Source organism: Bos taurus, chromosome 10 (genome assembly GCF_002263795.3).
Source record: "Bos taurus isolate L1 Dominette 01449 registration number 42190680 breed Hereford chromosome 10, ARS-UCD2.0, whole genome shotgun sequence".
NCBI classification, from domain to species: Eukaryota; Metazoa; Chordata; class Mammalia; order Artiodactyla; family Bovidae; genus Bos; species Bos taurus.
The window spans coordinates 67,524,730-67,541,560 of NC_037337.1; the positions used below are offsets into that span (position 1 = coordinate 67,524,730).

A 16,831-nucleotide genomic window follows, 5' to 3' on the forward strand; every position below is an offset into this window, starting at 1 on the left:
ACGTTTTAATTTTTACACTAAAACATATGTACGTGTTATATATGTATATTTTGCACAACACGTAATTATGACATCTTCATTGTTAGCTAGCACATTACCTGACCGCTGCGGTCATGTGTCAATCACCTTTGAGGTCTGTCACAGAGTAGGTAGGTAAAGGTTCAAAACTGAACTACGGGGAGAAAAAAATATTGATTAGAAAAAACCTGCAAAGATATCCATTCCTTTTGTTAATATCAATTTGTCAAGCCATTTGCAAACGTCTTCACTTTTCTGCACTGTTGCTTTCAGTTCAGTTCAGTCGCTCAGTAGTGTCCGACTCTTTGCGACCACTGTTGCTTTAGCTCTCCACAATTTTGGCTAACGGATCCGTGCCCCGGTTTAGAAGGCATTCACACCTAGCCAGCTTCGAGGCCTAACTCTAAATACCCCAAGTATAGGGAATCCAGAACTTGCTTTCAAGCCTCTCCAGGAGACAATTTCCGCCAGGCTGCCAGAACGCAACCCGCCACTGGCGTTTCCTCTAAACTGCTCAGAACTCCGGGAAACCAGGGAGCTTTCCTTTCCCCCACTGAGAGAAAAACAGCCGAGCAGTCGTGGACGGGCTGGCCGCAGTGCCACCGGGGCCCTGAGGAGGGCGCGCGCGGCCGGGCTCCGCCGACCAGTGGGGAGGCGGAGCCGGGTGGGGGCAGCGCGTTCCGAGCACGGCGCTTCCTGTTCCGGCGCCAGGAGGAGCCGCGCGCTGCTGGTGCTGCTGCCGCCTCCGTCTCCGTCTCCGCTGCCGTCGGTCGGGCTACGCTCGGTTCTTAAGCACCCAGTTCTCTCGGACCCATCGCCGCTTCTAGATCTTGCTGCGAGTTCGGATCTTGCCGGGTGAGGCTGCCTCGGCGCTAGGGGGTCATGGAGGAGAGCGAGGGAGCCCGCCCAAGCGGGACGCGGGGACAGTAACAGAGGTGCCTCAGATGCCTCTTTGGTGGGGCGGGGGCTAAGAGCGTCTCCCCGTGGTTTTCTTCTCGGCTGTGGGCAGTCCGCCCGCTAGCCCCCCAAGGAGAAGGCGTCGGGGGCGGGTGACGTCGTACCGATGGATTTCTCGGCGGGTGACGTCAGGCCTGGCTCGGGGGGCGGGGCGGGGAGCGGGCCTGGCCCCTCCCCCACCCTTTCCCGGGCGGGCGCGACCCGCTCGGAGGCCGGTTCGCTCCGGTTAATCCCGGACTCCTTTTGTTCGCTGAGCTCCGAAGGGCTGCCCGCCTTGCGCCCCTTGGCCCCGACTCCCTCCCCCACTCATTAATTGCTAATGAAAGGGAGAGGAAGGCTGAAAGAGTCTTGTAGGAGTCTTTGGTGCTAGTTTAAGATTATTCGCAATATGAGGTTTTGCTCATCATTTTTTTTTTTTTTGGTCGTCATTTTCTAGAGGAGTTCCTAGCAGATACTTAGATTAATATCCATGACAAACTGAGAAGTGTTGAGTTCTGTAATGCTCCCTTATTTTAGGATTTAGGAGCGCCTGGTGGCTTTGGACCGTTTTCTTCTGAAAATCAAGAGTAGTGCTTCTAATAAATGGGGATTGTAATGTTGAAGCATGGAAGCATACTCATCTGACAGAAGAAGAAAAAAATTTTTATAGGGTTGTTACTGAAGAAATACACGCTCGTACACTTGATGGCTGTGAGTTTGTTTTGAAAAAGAACCCTCCATTAAAGACGAAGGTACCCTTCAGAAATCTTTCAGAAGTTCTTTGTTCGGGAATAGTGTTCTTTGGGCAGGAGAAATAGACATTTTTCTCAATACTGGTGTCTCTGAACTTTCTATTCAAAGCTAGTTTGTTTCAGAAACTTGAGTTGTGTGTACTGGAATGTCCCTTTTCCTCTCTCCACGAGGAACAGAGACCCAGAGACAGCCCCTTAACTGAAATCCTTGGGACCAGTGTGTTTTGGAATTCAGAAATCTTAAAAATTTTATCTTTAGATTTTAGAAAGCCGATAAGGTGCAAAGACGAGAGATCACACCAGCGGAGTCGGGGCAGCGTCCCCAATCCAGCATTAATATTTGTGCAGCGATGAAAAGTCGCTCAGTCGTGTCCGACTCTTTGCGACCCCATGGACTGTAGCCTACCAGGCTCCTCTGTCCAGGATTTTCCAGGCAATAGTACTGGAGTGGGTTGCCATTTCCTTCTCCAGGGGATCTTCCCGACCCAGGGATCGAACCCAGCTCTCCCACTTTGTAAACAGACGCTTTACCGTCTGAGCCACCAGGGAAGTCCACCAAGTAAGTTTTATGTCAAACTTGCGAACACTTTCATTTCTAGAGGTTTCTGAATTGAGAACTGCAGGTAAAAGTTTACGAACCTATCATAGCAATTTGTAAAAGCTGACATCTATTGAGTTTTTGCTACCTGCCAGACAGTGACCAGGAGATTTATTGTGTAAGTCTCACAGCAAATCTGTGAGGTGGCTCCTACTGTCAACTTTCACCTCTGGGGTTTGCACAGCTTGGCTTGTCCAGAGCCCACCAGTGAACTGCAGCATTACCTGGTTTGAAATACTTACAGTGTGCACGCCTTTATTTTTTAATGCTTTTTTAACTGAAGGATAATTGCTTTACAATATTGAGTTGGTTTTTGCCGTACATCAGCCTGTACTAGCCATAGGTATACACATATGTCCCCTCCTTGAACTTCCCTCCGACCCCCCTCCCCAGGCTTGCACTGTTTTAACTATATACAGTATGCCCGTACACCGAGGAAGAGAAGGTGGTATGTTTATTTTCTAGGCACTTGATTTACCAGTCCCATTTAGTTCTGACCTTAAGGGCCCATTATTATAGTTGAAGTAACAGATTGAGGTGTGCTGTCTCTGAGATGGTCAAACTTTGGTCTAGAGACTCTCTGGGTGAGGCTTTCGTATTCCTCCCCTTTCTTCATTGCAGCCAATCTGAACTGCTTATACATCCCCCAGTCTCTTGCCCGCCCCCGCCCCAGCTTTTGCAGAAACTGCTCCTTTCCCTAGGACCTACCCCAGGTCTTTTTGTTCTCCCACACTGCAAAGACAGGACTCCTCAGGATTCCTCCTTTGATACCTTTAGGAGCTCTTCAAGGTGTTCCCATAGTGCCCTGCACTTGCCCCAGGTAGCCTACTGTTTAAATGGTAATTCTCCACCAGACTGTGAACTGCTGTTAAGTGTTTATTCCATGTAAGACTATTCATTTCCCCAAGGCCCAGTGCAGTACCAGGCACTTAGGTTCCAAAAAGTATGAGTGTAGAAAACAGGGCTGACAGGAGCTTGTTGAAAAGTTATTTTTTTTAATTACATATTTTTTTAAGTAATTTAAAATGTTCAAAAACATGCAGATCCCAATTTCTTGAGTTGTCCAAATGTAAAACAGTGTTATCTAATAAATGCCAATACTAGAAACTATCACATAAAAATGTTCATTCAAAATTTATATTTTCGGTACAATGTATTACCAGTATCCTCTCCCCATACTAAACAAGTCAATGCAAAAATCCTGATTTCCGCTTGCTGCTGGTACTGCTGCTAAGTCGCTTCAGTTGTGCCCGACTCTGTGCGACCCCATAGAGGGCAGCCTACCAGGCTCCCCCGTCCCTGGGATTCTCCAGGCAAGAACACTGGAGTGGGGTGCCATTACCTTCTCTGTGATTTCACTTAGTGACTCTTAATAAATATCTTGTTTATAACTGTAGATTTTTAGATATTTTACTTATCTGTGAAGTAGTCAGGAATTGTAACTGTTTTGTTGATGAGAAAAATGGTCTCTGGCTAAACACTGTCTTTGTCAAAAGATTGAGACAAAAAATTTGGTGTCCGGGTTTCCTAACTGTGTAGTCCCATACTGTTTTTGACTCCTACAGTTTGATGGCCCTTTGAAATATTCCTTGTCCAATACCAGTAATTTATGGGGTTCAACTTTTTAAAACTCCCCCATGATTGAATTACTATCTTTATTCTAAAGGCCATAGGTGTTACAGAAATGTTTTATGTTTCTAATGCTAGTTGAAAGAAATTATGTACTCCTCTGTTTTAAAATTGCTCTTCAGAAATACAATGAAAAATTAAAAAAAAAATTTTACACATGATGTGTATTGCCATAAAGAGTTAATGGGAACTTTTGGAAGTGACAGCTTTAGATTTTTCCAAAATGAAAAAGTCTTCCTTGATTATAAACTTTTTTTTTGTAGTTCAAGATCACATTGGACTCATTTTAATTAGCATAATCCATGTGTTTTGGAGGGTTGTTTTTTTTTTTTTCCCCCTCTGGAAAATCTAGGGTTTGGGGGGGTTTCCTGGCAATCCAGTGGTTTGTTGGTTGTTTTTTTTTTTGCAAGTATACTCGATGTCCATTCTATTGGGTTGTATTCTAGATTGGAGTACTGATGTCCAGCTCTATTTTTTTTAACCATTTTATGGTGAAAGTATTCCCCAAATAGTAAATTGGAATGTTTCCAATTAATATGAATACTGTTTGGGCATGGAAAACAAGTTGCTTTACAGTGCAATGCTGTAAAACAGGAAGTGACCTCTATTTCTAATCCCTTTGGTCAAGGCTTTATTATTTCCTCTGTCTTCCAGGATTTGATGTTGAATTTAAACTTTTGAAAGCCAGAGTTAGATTTTAATGTCATGCTATGATTAATTAACCACAGTTTTTCAAAAACTAAGAAGGAAATGAGTAATTGTAAAAACCTGAAATGTAAGACCAGGTGAAATTGAATGGGTTGCTTAATTAGGTTTTTTGCTCCAGAATTAATGTGAACTTTGATACAGAACCACTTTCTGTTTCGAAATGGCTCACCCTGTGTGAAAAGAATGTTAGTCTTAGGTAGGCTTGAAACTTGTGCATTGATAAACTTTTTTTCATGTGTTTGTCCTAAGAATCTACTATTGTGTGATGTTACTTTTTAGTATAAAACCTTAACATGGAAATAAATGGATAAATATATTTGCTATACATTCATGATGTGTTTTTTAATCTTATGAATTTAAGAACAAGGTTATAGCTGCTGTGACTGCAGGCTTCCTGTTCATTTTCTTTATCATTCCGCATAATAACCATACCACACGAACTAAAACTCTGTAAATGGCTCAATATTGTGTATTGGTGGGGCAGAGAGAAAAACTGTGAGATCAAATCATTAGATGCCAAAAAAATCTGAAGAAATTCAGTGGTGTTTTTTTTAAGCTAGCAAAAAAAAAAAGGGACCAAATCTAGCAAAAATAGGCATAAATAGAAGCTTTCCTTACTGTAATTTTTTAAAATCTCAAAACTAAAAATGAGAATCATATTTAAACATTATAAGCATTACCAGGAGAGTTGGGAAGACTACTGTGTTCACACTATCTTATTTAACATTTTATTGTTTAAATTCTAGCTTATGCAAAAGAGAAAAAGGGTATAAACATTGCAAAGAGATGGTAAAATTATTTTTCGCTAATGGCATAATTCTTTATCTGCAGATTCCAGAGAATCAACTGAGAGACTTTCAGAAATAATTCAGTAATGTCACTGCTTACAAAAGTAATTCACTAAAATTTAAAAGGCTTTTCCCGTATATGAACAACCAACCAATTAGAAAACATAATGGAAGACCCAATTTACAACCATGAAAAAAAGTTTACCATTTAGAAATCTAACTCACAAAAAATGTATAGGAGTCTTGATTTTTAAAAACTATTGAGTGATAATAAATGACAGTGATGGGAACCAGGATGATATACCTTGTTTCTCAAATGATAATATTTTTATATTTTAAATATTATCGAATGTCCCCTACATCTGTAAATTTAATTATGTTTTCTCATTGTGCTGTTGGGATTTTTTGTTTGTTTCACAAAGTGACTTAGAAAAAATAAGCATGACAATAGTCAGGAAAACCTGAAAAAATAGTAATAGTAGGTCATAAAATTTGTTTAAAAGTATAAAGCTGCCCTAATAAGATGGAATGTTATACTGTGGATCAGTAGAATAATGTTCACAGGACCTTTGGGAAATGCTGGAGGCTCTGTGGCCTGGTGGTTTTGGAATCAATCTATACCTGGGTTTGAATCTCAGTGTTTGTCACTAGCTCTGTGACTTGAAACAAGTGAACTTGCTAAGCTTCCTTTTCTCAGCTGTAAACTGGGAGTGGTAATAGAATCTGCATCTATTTGTGAGATTATGCACCTGAAGCACTTAGCATGGTAGATAGATTTTTCAGTGTTTGTTATCAATAGCAGCTGTAGAATGTGTTAAAGGTGGCTTGTTGGGTCAGTTAAGAAAAGACAGATTACTCAGTAATTATTGTTTGAAAGAAAAACAGAAGATTTTTAAACAAGTTAAACTATATAAATACTATTAGAAAGCGTAGATGAATTTTTTTGTGTCATCTAATACCCTTAATGTCTTAAAAAGCATTGAAAAAAAAGATGTACTATTAGTAAAATGATCAAATGCAAAAAAAGTACATACTGTAGTATTCTGATTATATGAAATCAAGGAACAAGTGAAAACTAAGAAAGTGATTGCTTTTTTAGGAATTAATTGGGAAATAGCATGAGTAAATTTTATGGAGTAAGGGAAATGTTGTGTATTTTGGATGGTTACAGGGGCAAATACAGCTGTCAGAGCTTGTTGACCTGAGCACTAATCTGGGCATTTCATTGAAAGTTAATTATACTGGAGTTATAAAAATTGAGGAAAGTGGTCCAAGCATATTTACAGAAAAAGAAGTCTAAATGGGGTATTAAATTTAAATAATGCTCTACTTTCCACTTAATTAATAATCAGATGTAAGTTAAAACAAGATGCCAATCTTTAACCTGTCATTGAAAATGACGTATAAAACTGGTTTTGAAATATTCCTTCTTTTTTTGTTTTGTTTTGGTTTTGTTTTTAGGAAAATGTCTGATGAATTTTCGGTAAGTTGATGCATTTATTCTTCATAAGTTTTTCAGCTCTTAGAAAAAAAGACATGGTCCTAACTGTGGGCCCTAAGTCTTCCAATTTAAAAGAAATGCTTTTTGTGATTCTTCATTTTTTTTTTTTTTTAGCATGTGATTTTGATGGATGATTTGTCTTTATTTAGCTATAATATTCGAAAATGCATTCTGTAGTATTTATTTCTTTATGAATCTTTAAGTATAATTTTTTAAAGGCTTCTGTTTTCTTTTAACCTGATAGTGTTAATTATAGCCAACATTTATTGATAATTATATACCAGGCACTGTGTTAAGTGCATGGAGTGAGTTATCTCATTTAGGCCTCAGGTTAACCCTAAACTGTTGTTTTGAAAATGAGGAAACCAAGGCTCAGAGAGGTTATGTCACTCATTTGAGGAAAAGCCAGGATTCAGTTCACACTGTGTTGATCAGTTGTATTTAGAAAACTTGACCTTCTCTGAGGAATTTGCATTGTAAAGCTGATATTCAAGGAAACTCCTAAATTTTGTATTAAATGAGGTGGTTTATAAATGGAACAGCTTGGCTTTTGAAGAATTCCTGACCTTATAGCTTACCATCCTTCATGGGTTGATAATCATGTATGGCATTGCTTGTCCCTGAATACGATCAATAAGACATGCTTGTTTTGTATTCCAGTTGGCAGATGCGCTACCTGAAAACTCCCCTGCCAAAACCTCTGCTGTGAGCAATACAAAACCCGGCCAACCTCCTCAAGGCTGGCCAGGTTCCAACCCCTGGAATAACCCAAGTGCTCCACCTGCTGTGCCATCTGGACTCCCGCCAAGTGCAACACCCTCCCCCGTGCCTTTTGGACCAACGCCAACAGGGATGTACCCCTCCGTGCCTCCCACCGGACCGCCTCCAGGACCCCCGGCTCCCTTTCCTCCTTCTGGACCCTCATGCCCCCCACCTGGGGGTCCTTATCCAGGCCCTGGCCCCACTGGGCCATATCCTACACCAAATATGCCCTTTCCTGAGCTTCCAAGACCATATGGTGCACCCACAGATCCAGCTGCAGCTGGTCCTTTAGGTCCATGGGGATCCATGTCTTCGGGACCCTGGGCACCAGGAATGGGAGGGCAGTATCCCACCCCCAATATGCCATATCCATCTCCAGGGCCATACCCCGCTCCTCCTCCTCCCCAGGCACCAGGGGCGGCCCCACCTGTTCCTTGGGGCACCGTGCCACCAGGAGCCTGGGGACCACCAGCGCCATATCCTGCCCCTGCAGGATCATATCCCACACCAGGACTCTATCCCACTCCCAATAATCCTTTTCAAGTGCCTTCAGGACCTTCTGGTGCTCCACCGATGCCTGGTGGCCCCCATGTGAGTGTTTAATTTGTTATTAACATGCAGTAATAGTCCCATGAGCTGAAAAACTGTCTCCAGTTTTGGATGGACAATTAGAAAGCTATTAAACCTTTTTTTAAGGGGTGTTATATAAAATAAGTCAATTTCAAGCTTCAGACAAATTTAGATAAAGCATTTAAAAGCATGAAAGCATAGGTATTCCTGGCATTAAAAATACAGAAATTCCTCAGATATCCCTCAAATAATTTGTAATGTAATAAGTGGTATCCTCAACAGCATCCTTGAAGTAAACAGAGATGTGTTTCATTGGACTTTTTTTTTTTTTAACTTCTCTCAGTACTGTTTTAATAGCATCAAACCAAAGCACAAAGTTCAATGAAAGTCATCTCTCCCAGTCTGGCTAGATATAGAGGTAGATTTTTAGAGAATCCAGAGCCATGAATGTGTAACGTTGCCCATCTTTCATGCAGCTGTCGTGTTTCTCAGCCAGGGTTATGTTAGATCCTTCACAGTACTGAGCTCAAGGTTATACCACTCTGCTGCATCGCCAGTTATATGTAATGCTGTGTGCTCTGCTGTCAGCCAAGCTGGAGTAGGGTTGACATCTTAGTTGAGGACCCTGTCTTGGGCATATGACCAAGTAGAAAAGCACCTTGTTCCCCTATGAATTGAGCCAAGTCCCATTCTCCATAGGGGAAAACAAAATCTGTTTATTCTTAAAAGGACTAATTAGATCTCCAACCAAATTAATCACAACCGATTAATCTTAATAAAGTGTCCCTGAAACTTTTAATTAGTATAACTTTTTGCCATATATATATATATGGTTTTAAATATTTTAGTAAAGTGTATGCCAGAATAAGTGATGATTTGCTGTTTGGATTTATTAAGCAATAAGTTTAAGTCACAGCAAGGAGTTAATAAACTCCGTTTACAAAATCTAGAAGTTTACTTTTTCTTTTTTCTGTTGCAGTCTTACCATTAAGTTAACAATGGATGAAGAGATGACGCTTTGCTTTTTGAAGTACATAGATATATGCACATGAATGCATATCTAAAAATTGCTGTTTCCCTATTCTTAGAGGGCATTCATGAAAGAACAACTCTTGCACCTCTCAGAAGATGTCTGCCTCTTGTGCTTGGATGTATAGTACATCTGATGGATACAATCAGATAAAAATGGAAATGGAAATCATTCAAATGTGATTTTTATTTGGTTTTTATGGAAAGTTAAAGTAATTACGTATATTGAATAGCTCTTTGCTACAATTTGTTTAAAACAAACTTTTCAATTTGTTTAAATTATGAAACTAAACACTTATATAATCACTTTTTCCCCTAAATAAACACACTTTGAAAACAATCACATTGTCATAATTTAAACAAATGATGCTTCTCAACATCTTGAGCTGTTCTTTCTACAGGATAAATAAACCTGGTCCTTCTGAGGTTATATTTTGGATATACATTTTAAAACTGTTGGTGATTACTGTCAGATGTTGAGTTCATTTTTATCCTTGAGCTTTTAGTAAAAACTTTTCCTTCGTTTTTAGTTCCACTGATATGTTTTATTTTTAGCCAGATGGGTCATACAGCTCTAAAATATGCCCTTTGTGGAAACTTGTTTCTTTTTAATGCAGGCCGACGTGTAAATGTAAATTATATTCTTAGAGAATTGGTGATCTCTTTGTATTGTTTTAGAATAGATTGAACTGTCTATATTGCTTTGGGAAGAGCTCAAGGAGGAAATAATTCTCTCCTTTGTCTGGAACCTCAAATTGGAGGAGACCCTGGGAACTACTTCATAGTAATAAGTAATTTGCATTCCCACAAAACACTCTTCTATGGGGCCCTTCCTGTAGTCCCTTTGCTCCCTGATACTGAAAACTGGCCTACTCTAGGGCTCTATCACAAACACAGAAGTTAGTTTAGAGAACCTCAGTCATACAGACATGACTGCTCTTTGTAGAAGTGTGATCGAAATATGTTAATGTCTTTCAGAGTCTGGTTAAGCTATGTCATTGTGTCTCGCATAGTTTTCCTGGATCTGTTTGTAAAGTGCTTATGGTTAACAGTTCAGTTCTGTATTTGTTGACAGTAAGACTGGTAAATAGGTAGAAGAATGAGTGCCACCCAAAAATTATTCTCTAGCTCTAACACTGAGCATAATCATAAAGTATAGATCTCTACAATTGAGTTTAAAGTAGTGTGACTGTGTTACTTAAAAATAAGTGTTGTTTGTAACCTTCAAAATAGCTTTTTGGCACCTTATCTTTAAATCATATTTTTAGATTTGGGATAGAACTGACCGTGTTACTTGTCAATAACATTTTGAAATTTTGAATGTATCCATTAGGTTACTAAAATGTATTTGTGACTTTCTTGACCAATATATGAGAGATTTATGCAGGAGCTCTTACTTTTGCTTAGAAAGAAAATATTTGGTGGTTTTATCTCTCTCATAGTTAAAATGTCAAGAATGCCAAATGCTGCCAGTTTAATGGTTTGTTAGCTACCTCCTTTTAAGAAAGCAAGATTGTCAACTTTCTAGAGTAACCAACAGTATTTAGGCCTCCCTTAAGTAAATGATAGAGTCAAGCTTTCAGAATTGAAACTAATTTGTTTAGGTATTTTCAGACTGGGGAATGTTCGCTTTTTCATAGTGGCACAGTCTTTTTCTTTCACTTCTTTGCAGGGACAAGTGGCAGCTATCTACAGTACTCTTGAAATCTGTTCTAGCCTTCAATTTGTAAGGCAGTAGCCTTAGAAGGTATCATAGCTTAAATTATCAGTGAATATCATAATATTAGCTAATTTTGGAAGGATGATAGGAAAAGTGAGATGGCAACAAAGATCTCTCTCCTTTTGGTTATTTTCGTTGTCCTACCTTGGGATAAGTTGACAGCTCTGGCTTTAGAGAAAATATTTAACACTAGAGAGGATAATGTTTGACTACAAGAAGAAGAGGTAGCAAGTTTGGGAATCTAATCGTGGAATCTATTATTATGAGAGAAAATCTTATGCTAAAGGATTTGAAGGGCCATGAATACAAGATTTGGAACTACTACCCCTTACATTAACTGCTGCGACCCACACTGCCCAGCATGCTGTAGATGGTACTGCCATTTTAAAACTGGCTTTTCAAGGGTTTTCCAACTGATACTTGGGGAAATTTTTTTAATGAATCAGAATTGAAGGAAATAGAATTTCTCCACTTGGGGGAGGGACATCTCAATTCTTAAGGGTATTCTGGGCCAGCAGGTATTTTTAGGTTCAGGGTGGAGTTAAGAAAAGCAGAAGTTGTTTCAAGGGTGACATGGAAGAAAGCATCTAAGAAGGTTTTTTGTCTTTACTAGGGAACGTTGCTTTTAAAACAAACTATGCTAGGCCAAGATTGGTTTGTGGAACAGGCTGCTTGTTAGAAAGTATGTCTGGCCTTAAGGGAGTATGCAGTAAATATACTGGCATTTGGACTTTCAGAGCAGAAATTTTAAGATAAATTTGATGGAGATAGTTGAGATGTGTTGAGGAATAGTATGTCTGGAGTTAGGATCTTAGGTTTTGAAATTGTTGAGCCTAAAGGTGACAGAAATTCAAAATCAGACCTTGGGTCCTCACTCATACACAGAGTCCTCAAAAATCAAGGCTCCTTAAAGAAGTGCTTACAATGCCTTGGCTTGTCTTACTAGACTCTGCCTAATGCTTTTGAAGATGGCTGTTTACAGCTCTGACTGCATAGCCCTGTTTTCTGTAAAATAATATATTGATTATTCAGGAATAAGTGCATTTTTTAATTACTAAAGGGCCTCCTTCCTTTGTTAGTTTTACTGCTTACTGTTTTCAGTAGAGAATAATAAGGGTGGCTCAGACAGTAATGGACAGATTCGATCCCTGGGTCAGGAAGATCCCCTGGAAAAGGGAATGGCTACCCATTCCATTATTCCTGCCTGGAGAATTCCATGGACAGAGAATAATAAAGGGGCAGAGTAGAAAGGGGGTGGTCTATCACACCGCTACAATGGGATATTGGAATATTTTCTAGGAAACAGGTCGGTTTTGCCCCTGGTATTTTTACCTCACAGTTATTAGTGCTACCTATTGTACTCAGATGTACAGCTTTTGGAACTTCGTGTATATCAACAGAGCTCTACTCAAGTTTCAGTTAAAATCCTGTGCCTAGCTTGCAAATCAATCAGTTGCCTACACTTCTAAGAGATTCGTGCCAGTGTCTTCCTTTCTCACCCTAAATAATCTAGTGCTAGATTTGTAAAATGCCTGGTTTATAAACCTTGGAAATTAAACCTAAGCACAGACCTTCAAGTGTTCAAGTTTTTGAAAAGCATAAGGCTTAATTCAGATGGATCACACTGATCCACTGTACTATGCATAGAAAGTGGTGGGTGGCTTTCAGGGAAGACTATAATTTTATCTTAATAGAGCAATATTTAGTGTTGAGGACAGGCACTGTTCTTTTTAATTTCAGAATTCTGCCAGGTAAAAAATTGCCAATAAAATAATTGGTATTAAAGAAATGGCCATGCAAGCTTCTGGCAATAGAAAGCCTCTGAAGACTGCATTCATTCAGCAGACACTTCAATGTCCATAATCCAGGTGCTTTTGTCAGATGCCAGAGATACGGAGATGAAGAGGATGCCCTCCAGAGGCTAGCCTAGGTAGAGGCAGGCATTACAGGTTCGATGAGTACACCCAGTATTAGCTCCCTGGATAAGCATTTTAGCATTCCTGCTGGTGGAAGTTTTGGACTAGGCTTTGGGCATTTAAAGAACAAAGTATGGAATACCTTTTTTTTTTTTTTTTAAGTAAGAAAATGCTTTTCAAGACTGTAGTGTTTGTTGATGCAACTATTCAAGCACACAAAGTAACGGGATGTTTTGCCTCTTCAGTTTTCCCCTGGATAAAGGCACTTTCACTGCCTGCCACTGATAAGCAGATCCTGATTTGTTGCCATTAAGTAAACTTGACTTCTTATGTGTGCTCTATAAAGGTTTTGTATTTTTTCCTTGATATTGTAATTTTTTTCACTGATTTAATAATGACAAATTTAATGTATGTAATTGTCTATGCATTTTAAGTTAAACTGCCTAAAATGTGATTTGCCACATATACATTTGTTTGTATTATAAACTGTAAGCAATCCGTTGGAGATGTTAGGTTTTATCACCTGCTGCTGTATTTGTAAACAAAGACAAATGTTGCTTTAAGACGTAATTATAATTAGGGATAGTCTATGGATGTGATACTTGATATTTTTTAAGATAAACTTGTTTGCTTTTGTGTATTATACCTGAAAACTTTTTTTTTTAATGTATTTTCATGGTTTCGCAGTTTTTTCACTTATTTTAATCTTTAGGCCCAATTCTGGGCTTCCCAGAAAAAGTCCAGAACCTAATTAACTACAAATTTGTTGTCATAAAGAAAGAAAAATAGCCTGAGGGGACACCTGCCCCCCAACCCCCAATGTGACCTGCATTCACGAAGGCTCCGTGGGAACAATGCCTCCTCCACAAACCCATCTTTCAGCAACGCAGTGTCCCTCATGAGGATCTCCTCTCCTCCCTTTAAAGCTGGCCTATTCTTTGTAACCAGGTTATCTGTGCACATGAAATCAGGGAGCCTTCCCTATCTGCCCCTGCTGCCACACACCCCTCCTTTCCTCTACAAAAGATACTGCTGTGCCTGCAGTAAGGGTCACATTGTTCAACTTGGCATATAGTTGCTGTTCTCTGTCCACAGAGGATTTGCTAGCATTTCTTGAAACCGAGTATGAGTGGGGCTATAAATGAGTGAAATAATTTGTGGTATATTCTATTTTTGAAAAGGATTTCTGCTTTTTGCTTTGGACCAAAAAGAAATTTTTTTTTAAAATTTGCATTTGATGTCTTAACTCATATCTCCTAAAAGGACCCACTTAAAGTGGAGCTGTGAAATAGGTAGTGAAATATAAGACCACTCTGGAGCAGGGCTGGGAGGTTTTCCCATCATGAAATGAAATTCCTTTGGCAAACACGTTCTTGCCTGGATATCTGACACACGCAGTTTCTTTTTTTTAATCACCATGTTAAAAGTTAGCACTAGTCCCTTTGCAACAGATCTCTAAAGTAAAGTAGAATCCTAACTATTAATATAAGCACACTTTAGACAAGGCAGTGCAATAGAATTCTAATACCGGAAGAGAATTTGGTCCTCCTGGAGTTTGTTCCTACAGCATCTGAAGATTATTCTCATGGGGGCAGGTTTTTGTGTTAATTCTCTGGGAGTCCAGGAATGAAGACACAAAGCAGGTTCAGCTTAGTTCCTCTCTGCTTTCCCTAAAGCAGCTCCACAATTCCACTATAGGTCAGTTTGGGCTGCTGTAACAAAGGATCATAGACTGGATGGCTCAAACGAGAAATTCTTAGGGTTCTGGAGATTAGGAAGTCTGTGATCAAGATGCCCGCTAATTCGGTTACTCGATGGGAGCCTCTTCCTGGCTGGCAGCTCCTCACTGTTTTCTCCCACATAGAGAAGAAAGCTCTCAGTTGTCTCTTAAATGGATACTAATCCCACTTTAAGTAAAGGTCCCATCTCTATAAACCATTACATTGCAGCTTATGACTTAAGCATGGATTAGGGGGAATAAGGGGGCACAATTTGGTTCATAACACAGATAAGGTGTTTGAAGGGACAGAAAGTTTGGCTCCTTTTAAATTTTTAAAGCTATTTTAGATGACCACATCTCCTAGTTGAGATTACCTGGGATCAGATTACAGTAGAATCTCCATCTAGATTTCTAAGCTATGCTTAAAGTGTTAGTGTCACACAAGAAAAGCTTTTGCTTTGTAAGACAGATAAAAAGCCTTTTTTAGGAGTAAGAATATCTTTAAAAGAGGTTAAGTAAACCCCAAGGTCTAATTACATGAGAATGGCATCAAGACTTAAGAGTGTCCACTAGATTATACCTTGCTCGTACCCAGTACCAGATACCTTTATATATGCAGTTCCTTGATTATCAGTCTAGACCTCTGCCTTTTTCAGTGGACATCGTGACCTGTTCTTGTCCCCTTAAGACACCACTGAGTACATTCCAAAGCTGTGGGGAGTTAGGAAGACACTCAACTGGTTAACTTTTTAGATAAAGAGGCCAAACTAAGCTTCATGTATTGTCCTACTTATCCAGTTTCATTTCCTGGGAGCTGATAATGATAGCTCTAATGTACATTTTATATACTTTGGACCACTGAATTCTTAACACCTGGAATTTAAAGTTACAACAAACCTAAAGGTCAGTTTTTAGTTTCGATTTTATAGATAATGAAACTACAGCTAAGAGGTAAAGATCGCCTAACCTGGTATGTTATGGAACTGAGTACAATCAGGTGTAACCAATAGCAGTTTTACTGCTCTGCTGCTGCTGCTGCTAAGTCGCTTCAGTCGTGTCCGACTCTGTGCTACCCCAGAGACGGCAGCCCACCAGGCTCACCCGTCCCTGGGATTCTCCAGGCAAGAACACTGGAGTGGGTTGCCATTGCCTTCTCCAATGCGTGAAAGTGAAGTCTCTCAAGTTGTGTCCGACTCCTAGCGACCCCACGGACTGCAGCCTACGAGGCTCCTCCGTCCGTGGGATTTTCCAGGCAAGAGTACTGGAGTGGGGTGCCATTGCCTTCTCCCTACTCTGCTCTGCTTTGCTTCAAAATGCAGCTTTCCTAAGAACAGCTTCTCCATCTTACATGTGTCTGCCATGGTTGGCTTAGTGCTGTAGCACTGCTTCCAAAATTGTATACCTAGGAAGTCAAATCCATATAACATTGAGTGTCACATAGCAAAACTTTCACATAGGCTTCCCTAGCGGCTCAGTTGGTAAAGAATCTGCCTGCAATGCAGGAGACCTGGGTTTGATCCCCAGGTCAAGGAAATGGCAGAAGGAGAAGGAGAACCCTGGAGAAGGAAATGGCAACCCAATCCACTATTCTTGTCTGGAGGATTCCATGGCCAGAGAAGCCAGGAAGGCTATAGTCCATGGGTTGCAAAGAGTCAGACACAACTGTGTGACTAACTTTCACTCTCATACCTTTCACACAGTTTATGTCATTGAATGAGTTTCATCAGATACTTTAAAAAGCTAGTGTTTGAAATGTATATATATCCTTGCAGTTTGGTAAATAAGCACAGTTCTTAAACGGCTAACTTACTGAGTTGTATTTTCATAAACATAATCCTCAGAGGTGTAGCATTTTAAAGTAGGTTAAATACGGATGTGAGAATTGTTAACAAAAGGTTTTGGATGATCGAATCACTAGTGTCAGCCCTACCGATTATTGAAGACACTGGTTATCCAGCTGCCCCCAAGCGGCAAAGGCTTGGACAAGGCTGTCAGAGTGGCTGAGACAAAAGAGGTCTCTGTTAGTAGTAGATGAGCAGCCAAGATGTACAGGAACTGTACAGCGGGTGGGAGAGTCCGAGGGAGGTTCTGCCAAGTATGGCCTGACGGTTCTTTTTTAAACTTGCCAATACAGGACATGCTAAGTTAAAACATCTTAACTGTTGCTTAGTTACTGCAACACAG

At 40.0% G+C, this 16,831-nt stretch overlaps 1 protein-coding gene across 3 annotated transcripts; it reads left to right on the forward strand.

Moving 5' to 3' along the window:
* The first annotated feature begins 698 nt into the window (after positions 1–698).
* Positions 699–13,596, forward strand: MAPK1IP1L (mitogen-activated protein kinase 1 interacting protein 1 like). Of its 3 annotated transcripts, XM_059890584.1 has the most exons (5): positions 717–873; positions 5,473–5,533; positions 6,891–6,912; positions 7,591–8,283; positions 9,242–13,572. In XM_059890584.1, the coding sequence occupies exons 3-5, from the start codon at positions 6,895–6,897 to the stop codon at positions 9,251–9,253; spliced, it is 723 nt and encodes a 240-aa protein (XP_059746567.1). In that variant the 5' UTR covers positions 717–873; positions 5,473–5,533; positions 6,891–6,894; the 3' UTR covers positions 9,254–13,572. The 3 variants fall into 3 exon arrangements, with proteins under 3 accessions (NP_001014963.1, XP_059746567.1, XP_059746568.1); NM_001014963.2 differs by lacking the exon at positions 5,473–5,533 and having other exon boundaries at positions 699–873; positions 9,242–13,596; XM_059890585.1 differs by lacking the exons at positions 717–873; positions 5,473–5,533 and adding an exon at positions 1,017–2,265.
* Positions 13,597–16,831: the final 3,235 nt, after the last annotated feature.